The 9,624-nt window shown below is 44.9% G+C and overlaps 1 protein-coding gene across 1 annotated transcript in view; it reads right to left on the bottom strand.

The window, feature by feature from the left end:
- Positions 1 to 4,150: 4,150 nt before the first annotated feature.
- The window catches only part of LOC111959348 (E3 ubiquitin-protein ligase SH3RF3), a 72,599-nt gene continuing 67,125 nt past the window's right edge, over positions 4,151 to 9,624 (bottom strand). The window contains 3 exon segments of the mRNA XM_023980848.3: positions 4,151 to 4,198; positions 4,200 to 4,320; positions 7,334 to 7,665. Of these exon segments, the coding sequence (XP_023836616.2) occupies positions 4,151 to 4,198; positions 4,200 to 4,320; positions 7,334 to 7,665 (501 nt within the window).

Below are 9,624 nucleotides of genomic sequence, written 5' to 3'. Positions count from 1 at the left end.
AGTAAAATGATACACTAAATGTAGGCAAAATTTGGACTTCGGAACAGTGGAGAAATGTGATTTATTTCTTTGAGAGAATGCAATGCTCAGTTAGATACAATCAGTAGAGGTGCTGTCTTCATCATAAAAGCGTCATAAAAGCTGATAGTATTTCAACCACGTAAAATATGCATCGAAGCCGAACTGAAATCAGAAACAGAAACACATGGGGTCATTCTCTTAGCTTTCTTTTCCCACACAACCGGTCAAATTGATGTCATTTGGACATTTAGCACAGAAAATCGTTTCTGTTTTTTTTGCTTTGTATTTTCTCCCCAGTCCCTAAACGTCTATGCTCCGCGGAAGATGACAGATAACTTTACCGATGTCAACTAGATTGAAGCAGTCTTTCCATCGATCTATTACATTATTCTGTTGAGCAAGGGTTTATTTAGTCTTCTAGGGCAACATATAATGACAAAAGAGAAGCTACATGTATCTAATTATAGACAAGTTGACTAACAAATAGCCTATCAAAATGTCGGAAGTTATAATCAGAAACATATCTAAATCAGGGAAAACAAAATCCTGCACCCTCTGTCAAAAAATCGTTCTGCAGTCTTTGACTGTAGCCTATAGACCATGTTTCTATATTTGCGGGTTAYGGTTGGGTGCGGGCCTCACTTTTCACATTTTCACTTTATCACACGTGTTGTTGCGAATGGGTTATTAGCAATTGCCGGCATGTGCGGGTGAACAAACAGATGACCCGCGTAGATGAAGCATGTGCGTGGGGAGTGGGTAGTGGGCTGGGTTGTCCATGTGGAGTTGGAGGAGGGGAATCTGGGTTGGGGTGACTTTCACTAGTATCCTGAGGAGAAAACACACCAATACAGAATCTGGCATTACTGTAGTGCTGTTGGCATCGGAGTAGTGTTACTAAAATGGTGATCAGTGACCTTACAGCACAGTATCTTACCACACACACACACACACACACACACACACACACACACACACACACACCACACACACACACCACACACACACACACACACACACACACACACACACACACACACAACACACACACACACACACACACACACACACACACACACATGGGCAGGCGTGAGTCTCTCTACCCTGTGATGAGACACAGTGTCACACACACCTCTCCACCTACATAAAGTATTTGTTGGCATGCCAGGCCTCAGCTTCACTCTAAATGCAAATGTAAGGTGATTATTCATGACAGCCTCGCTGTCACACACCTCCACTGGGACGAAGAGAGGAAAGAAGAGGAGAGAGAGTGAAATGATGGAGTGGAGGTGGGAGGCAGTATGGCTATATAAAGGGTTTGTCATCAGGCAGAGGTGACACAGGTTGGTTTAAAACAAAGGCATTTATTGGGAAAATGCACTTGACATGAAAAACCAGCCAAACCACGAGGTCATCAATACGAGACAATGTTTAATGATCACATGGTAGAACGCTGGTCTTGAGTGCAGGGCGACTGGCACCCACGAAATATAAATAATCTGCACAATATATATATTTATTTATATCTCTTATTTTCTGTTACAGTAATGTAAAACATCTCTCATAGTTAGACAGCATTCCATGCGTAACAAACCCCTTGTAAAGTCTGTAAACTCTTGTCAGTGGTACAGTACTCACACCAGACAGTCCAGACAAACCACAGTCCACCTGAACACACTGATTCATGGGAACTGGGGAGCAGGAATAGCAAGATGGACACTGTGTGGTGTCTGGGTCATGTGGAAGTGCTATATCTCCAACATGGAGGACTTGTGCATTAGCTCCACAGACAGACAGTAGAAACAGACAAACAGGCTGGCCTTTTGGGTTCAGGGATACAGCTGGCTCATCTGGAGCTAAGGGTTGTTTCTGGCCCGGACCGAAGAACTTATCCACAGCAACAACATCAACATGTTTAACTGATACACTCTCTCTCACTGAGGAGGAGCGGAAAGACTGGGACCCATCCACTCCTTTCACATCAATGACTGTGTGTGTGTTTGTGTGTGTCGCGGCCTGATGGAAAGGTTCTAATCTCATCTGAATCTCTGGGTGTTTAAAGTCATCTGTCTGTCACCCAACTCAGGGATTACCCAGACTCCCTGCATCTGCTACTCCAATCAGGACAGCTGGTCTCTATCTCTCTCACACACCAACCACCCACGCACGCACGCCACGCACCACCACACCACACACACACACAGCATCACACACACACACACACACACACACACACACACACACAGGCTTTATGCTGAGACTGAGTGTGCTGTATGGATGTAGCCTGATCCCATCTGTATGTGTTGTAACCGACTCGTTCTGGCCTTCCCAACTCTGTGCTTCACTCTGTCTTCCTGACCTGTAGACGTCTTTACTCTTCTAAACCAGTTGATCCTACTTCTGTTGGGGTACAGTTGTTGTGTGCTTAGTGAATGAGAGAGGAACTGTGTACTTAGCCAATTAGAGAGGACCACCGTTGTGTGCTTAACCAATGAAAGAGGAGGTTTGAAGTAGCTTGTCAGAAGTGGGGTATGTTAAAATGAAGACCATTTGGGACTGTTGATGTGCTTTCTTTCCCAATGTTGAGTTTCCACYTGACTGGTATTACCAACTACTGGTCTCTCTTACTCGCACACATGCACGCACACACACACACACATGCATACAGACATGCATACACACACCCCGAKCAGAAAGAACAGGTATCAGGTTAGCCAGGGTCTTTAGGTGCTTCTGTAACCAGTACGGCCTGTCTCTAGCCATACCACACATTCATACGGACACTGATGTTTAAAACAAATACACACTGAAGCAATAGAAAAATACAGTGTGCCGCTCGTTGTGCCTTCAATAATTGCTGGCGCCTCCTGATGATGTCAACATCACTAGTCATTGATGAGGTTGATGAAGGACCCCTGCCATAGCTGTCCTGTGTGGATAAAGGCCCCCGCTCCTATGAGGCTGGTTGGAGCTGGGGTAGCCGTGTGTGCAGAGATGGGCAGTATTTATGTTACGTGTATTTGAAATATGTATTTAAATTACTTCTYAGTATTTTGTAAATTGTATTACACTGGGCTGGACTACACTCCAATGTACAGTATTTTGTAATAAGATACTTTCGAGAGCTGAAATTTGTATTTTCAAAATACAAAATACTTTTCTATACCATTTGTTRATAGRGGTTCACCATCCCCCTTTCACCCTGCATTGGTATCAGAAGTCTGATGGCACTATGGTGTGATAAGAGCGTCTGCTAAATGAACTAAATATAAACGTGTATGTAATAATGGACAAGTATTATTCTAATGAGCTCCGCCCTGAAACAAGGTTTAGTCCAGAAAGGATACAGCTTTTGTCAAAATGTACTTTTTTGGTTTAATAGTTTTAACGTTTGGTTTAATAGAATTAACGTAGCAGGTTAAGAGAATTAGGTTAAGATATATCCCATCTAGAAACAAGGCCAATAATAATACCTAGTGTGCTTTGCAGTTCGTTTTGGTGTGTTCATTTTCACATACAGTATATACAGCATTTTGGTCATTTAGCAGACACTTATCCAGAGTGACTTACAGTCAGTACATTCAACTAAGGTAGATAAACAACATCAGTCATAGCAAATTAAAAGTTTATGTAGCCGTCACTGAGTTTGCAAATGTATTTATGTATTTAAAATACAAAGTTCATGTATTTCAATGAAATACATTTGGGGCGGCAGGTAGCCTCGAGGTTAGAGRATTAGGCCAGTGATCAAAAGGTTGCTGGTTTGAATACCGGAGGCGACAAGGTGAAAAAAATCAGTCGCTGTGCCCTTCAGCAAGTCACTTCGGGGGAGTTGGGATATGCCCCCCAAAAACATTTCCATTACACACTTGTGTGTAATAGTACACATATTGGTGCCCCCCAAATTATTATAAAATACAAGTATCTTGTAGTTCATTTTGATACATTGATCTTTTGTAATTGTATTTTGTAATTTTTGCCCATCCCTGCATGTGTGTGACGACACTACCGATGCTGTGTGGTGCTGTCGCTGCTGTGGTGGTGTTGTGTGTTCTGTGTGTGTTGTGTGTGTTGTGTGTGTGTGTGTGTGTGTGTGTGGGGTGTGTGTGTGTGGTGGGTAGCGTCCTGTTCAGAAGATCTCTACGAAGCTGCCAGGGAAGAGCCCAGTACGTCCGGTCCCTCTGCCAGAGTTCTTTGTACCAGCCATCTTCTCTCTTCTTATAACAAACACCACGTCTCCCTGTCTCAGCTCTCGATCTCCGCCTCACTCTGAGGGGGTAGGGCACCACACACAGATACCTGGGGAAGACGCAGGGTTCGGATAATGACCCACTGGGCACAGTTCAACCTCACAGACGCCAGTTACAACCAATATGGTTGAGTTGTCACTAATATGAATTCAATAGAAAATCAACAAAACATTTCACCATGACATTGGATTTAGGTTAAAGGTTGGCAGAGAGAGGCATATTCGTACATGTTTTTGAAATATGTATTTCAATTACTTCTGAGTATTTAGTAATTTGTATTTATGCTGGTGAACTACACTGCAATGTATTTCGTACACAAGATCCTTTTGAAGCTTTAATTTGTATTTACAAAATACTTTAAAAATACTTTCACCCTATTGGTATCAGAAGTCTGATGGCACCATCGTTTGATTAGAGCATCTGCTGAATAAACTAAACTCAGCAAAAAAGAAAACGTTTATTTTCAGCAAACTTAACATGTGTAAATATTTGTATGAACATAACAAGATTCAACAACTGAGACATAAACTGAACAAGCTTCCACAGACATTTGACTAACAGAAATGGAATAATGTGTCCCTGAACAAAGGGGGGGTCCAAATCAAAAGTAACAGTCAGTATCTGGTGTGGCCACCAGCTGCATTAAGTACTGCAGTTCATCTCCTCCTCGTGGACTGCACCATATTTGCCATTTCTTGCTTGTGAGATGTTACTCCACTCTCCACCAAGGCACCTGCAAGTTCCCGGACATTTCTGGGGGGAATGGCCCTAGCCCTCACCCTCCGATTCAACAGGTCCCAGACGTGCCTCAATGGGATTGAGATCCGGGCTCTTCGCTGGCCATGGCAGAACACTGACATTCCTGCCTTGCAGGAAATCACGCACAGAACGAAGCAGTATGGCTGGTGGCATTGTCATGCTGTGAGGGTCATGTCAGGAGCCTGCGGAAGGGTACCACATGAGGGAGGAGGATGTCTTCCCTGTAACACGCAGCGTTGAGATTGCCTGCAATGACAACAAGCTCAGTCCGATGATGCTGTGACGCACCGCCCCAAACCATGACGGACCCTCCACCTCCAAATCGATTCCCGCTCCAGAGTACAGGTTTCAAGTGTTAATGCTCATTCCTTCGACGATAAACGCAAATCTGACCATCCCCCTGGTGAGACAAAAACGCGACTCGTCTGAAGAGCACTTTTGGCAGCCCTGTCTGTCCAGCGACGGTGGGTTTGCCCATAGGCGACGTTGTGCCGGTGATGTCTGGTGAGGACCTGCCTACAACAGGCCTACAAGCCCTCAGTCCAGCCTCCCTCAGCCTATTGCGGACAGTCTGAGCACTGATGGAGGGATTGTGCGTTCCTGGTGTAACTCGCGGCAGTTGTTGTTGCCATCCTGTACCTGTCCCGCAGGTGTGATGTTCGGATGTACCGATCCTGTGCAGGTGTTTGTTACACGTGGTTTGCCACTGCGAGGACGATCAGCTGTCCATCCTGTCTCCCTGTAACTCTGTCTTAGGCGTTCTCACAGTACAGACATTGCAATTTATTGCCCTGGCCACATCTGCAGGCCTCATGCCTCCTTGCAGCATGCCTAAGGCACGTTCACGCAGATGAGCAGGGGACCCCTGGCATCTTTTTTTGGTGAAGTTATTTGGATTTTACGAATTATCTTTGAAAGACAGGGTCCTGAAAAAAGGGACATTTCTTTTTTTTTGCTGAGTTAACATATAAATGTGTATGTAAAAACCACACAAAATTGCAAAGGATGCTGACTATTACTCTAATGAGCTCCGCCCACAAAAGAAGGCCAATGACAATACCCAGTGTGCTTGCAGTTGTTCATTTTCACATATACTGTACATTTACATTTTGGTCATTTAGCAGGACGCTCTTCTCCAGAGTGACAGTGCACATTCCACTAAGGTAGATAAACAACGACATATCACAGTCATAGCAAGTAAAACGATTCTGTAACCATTGCTGTGAATGTTGCTGCTGTTCGGCCGGCAACTTGCAAATGTATTTTAAAGTACAAAATACATGTATTATAATTAAATACTATACTATGCAAAAGTYTATAATATTCTATTTGGATACAGTGATCTTTAGGGTATTTTGTAGTTGTATTTAGAAATTGTAATTTGTAATTTATGCCCATCCTTGAAAGTTGGGTGGGAAAAAATAAAATGTAGGACTTTTTGAAAATCAGTTTTRCACGTTGATTCAACGTCATCACATAAAGGTTTTTGTTGAAATTACGTGGAAACAACYTTGATTCAACCAGGTTTTGWCCAGTGGGGAAACATTGTAACTCATATTCGAACACATGCACACCATAAACACACACACACACACCGGAGGTGATATATGCTGCTGCTCAAGTCATCATCATTCAGCAGTCTTGTATATAAATGCTTCACACAGATTTATACGCGCTTGAAACATGAGGTCGGAGCACTGTGTGTTTTAATGTTTGTGTGTGAGTGTCAGTGTGTGTCAGTGTGTGTGTGTGTGTTTGTGTGTGTGTGTGCGTGCGTGCATCTGTGTGACGCGGTTGCTCTCAGAGAAAAAAGAGGGCACTATTAGCTCTGACACACACCGATGGGGATAGGAGAAGAATGATGATCAGAAGCTCAGTTATTCCTGGTGCTGTAGTGGCGTAGAGTCGTAACATACAGCATATCTCGGTGGATGTTTGAGGGTGTGTGTATGAGAGTGTGTAGCCATAGCCGCGGGAAGTAGGTTGGGGTTGCTGCATTTTTTTCCGCTGACGGGGGGACAGAGGCGGTGCAGAATGAAACAGTTTTGCCATCACTACAGACGGCTATATCAGTCTGTTAATACGGGACTASTAAAGGCCCAGTGCACTGCTTTTGTGAAAAAGTATATTTATTTATTTATTCTGATTTGTCAGAACTTCCCGCGGTTATGTGAGTAGTTATAGTGTGTGTTTACCTCTCTCTGGACAGGGTGTGTGTATACCTCTCTCTGGACAGGGTGTGTGTTTACCTCTCTCTGGACAGGGTGTGTGTTTACCTCTCTCTGGACAGGGTGTGTGTTTACCTCTCTCTGGACAGTGGTTTGGGTTCAGGCCGGAGAGCTAGCAGTGCGATCCCGGGGCGGGTCATCGGGGGCGACCGGGGGAAGTTGAGATCGAGGGATCCTGACTTCCTGTTCAGCAGCTCTAACCCCATTGCCCCCGCCATCTCACTCTCGATTGGACAAGACCCGGCACGCCCCTGGGCATCCATTGGACAGGAGCCAGAGCGGGTGTGATGTGGGAGGACGGCACCCGACAGGGGGAGGGTTGGTGGGGAGGACGGGGGAGAATGAGATGCCTTTTTCTTGGCCGCGGCTCCAGAGAGAAGCTTTAGCAGACCTCCTTTCTTCTCCTTCTGTGGACACAGATAACAAGACAGAGAAGAGAATGGGGATGAAAACATTTGCAGTCTCTTCTACAGATTTACAGTTGAATTTTTCTGGCAGTATCCCTCCTGGTCTCAGAGACAGTTAACCAGCAGTATCTACCTGATGTAACAATGACACCTCCAGTTGGCCAGTACAGTATCTTTTTGAGATCTGAGTGTAGTTCTCTAACCATCCACCAGAGGGCAGCGCGCGGTAAACGATTCTGTAACCATTGCTGTGAATGTTGTGCTGTGTTCGGCCGGAACTTGCAAATGTATTTTAAAGTACAAAATACATGTATTTATAAAATTATATATGCAAATGTTAATACTCATTGGATACAGTGATCTTTTAGTTTGTAGTTGTATTTAGAAATTGAATTGTAATTTATGCCCATCCTTGAAAGTTGGTGGGAAAAAAAAATGTAGGACTTTTTGAAAATCAGTTTTCACGTGATTCAACGTCATCACATAAAGTTTTTGTTGAAATTAGTGAACAACATTGATTCAACCAGGTTTTGACCAGTGGGAAACATGTTAACTCAAATTCGACACATGCACCATAAACACACACACACACCGGAGGTGATATATGCTGCTGTTCAAGTCATCATATTCAGAGTCTTGTATATATGCTTACAGAATTTATACGCGCGAAACATGAGGTCGGAGCATTGTGTGTTTTATATGTTTGTGTGTGAGTTTCAGTGTGTGTCAGGGTGTGTGTGTGTGTTGTGTGGTGTGGTGCGTGGCATCTGTGTGACGCGGTTGCTCTCAGAAAAAAAAGAGGGCACTATTAGCTCTGACACACACGTGGGAAGGGAGAGAATGATGATAGAAGCTCAGTATTCCTGGTGCGTAGTGGCGTAGAGTCGTACATACAGCATATCTCGGTGGATTTTGAGGTGTGTGTATGAGTGTGTAGCATGAGCCGGGGAAGTAGGTTGGGGTTGCTGCATTTTTTCGCTGAGGGGGGACAGAGGGGTGCAGAATGAAACAGTTTTGCCATCACTACAGACGGCTATATCAGTCTTTAATACGGACTATAAAGGCCAGTGAACTGCTTTTGTGAAAAAGTATATTATTTTATTTATTCTGATTGTCAGAACTTCCGCGGTTATGTGAGTAGTATGTGTGTGTTTACCTCTCCTGACGTGGTGTGTTTCCTCTCTCTGGACAGGGTGTGTGTTTACCTCTCTGTGACAGGGTGTGTGTTACCTCTCTCTGGACAGGGTGTGTGTTTACCTCTCTGGAACGTGGTTTGGTTCAGGCGGAGGCTAGCAGTGGGATCCGGGCGGATCGGGGGACCGGGGAAGTTGAGATCGAGGATCCTGACTTCCTGTTCAGCAGCTCTAACCCATTGCCGCCATCTCTCTCGATTGGACAAGACCCGGCACGCCCTGGGCACATTGGACAGGAGCCAGAGCGGGTGTGATGTGGAGAGACGGCACGACAGGGGGAGGTTGTTGGGGAGGGACGGGAGAATGAGATGCCTTTTTGGCGCGGCTCAGAGAGAAGCTTTAGCAGACCTCCTTTTTCTCCTTCTGTGGACACAGATAACAAGACAAGAAGAGAATGGGTGAAAACTTTGCAGTCTCTTCTACAGATTTACAGTGTGAATTTTCTGGCAGTATCCCTCCTGGTCTCAGAGAGAAGTTAACCAGCAGTATCTACTGATGTAACATGACACCTCCGCATGGCCAGTACAGTATCTTTTGAGATCTGAGTGTAGTTCTCTAACCATCCACCAGAGGGCAGCGCATATACAGCAGATAGTCTAGTTCGACGTGTCAGGGGGAACTTTACGCGACAACGCACGCACGCACCACGCACGACGCACGCACGCGCACGCACGACAACACACACAACACACACACCCACCACACACACACACACAACACACACACACACACAAACAAACACCACCCCCCAACTAGCACACATCTC

The sequence above is a fragment of the Salvelinus sp. IW2-2015 genome, linkage group LG36, assembly GCF_002910315.2.
Source record: "Salvelinus sp. IW2-2015 linkage group LG36, ASM291031v2, whole genome shotgun sequence".
Taxonomy (NCBI): domain Eukaryota; kingdom Metazoa; phylum Chordata; class Actinopteri; order Salmoniformes; family Salmonidae; genus Salvelinus; species Salvelinus sp. IW2-2015.
The sequence above is the reverse complement of the archived record's forward strand: the minus strand, read 5'-3'. Positions and strand labels throughout refer to the sequence as shown.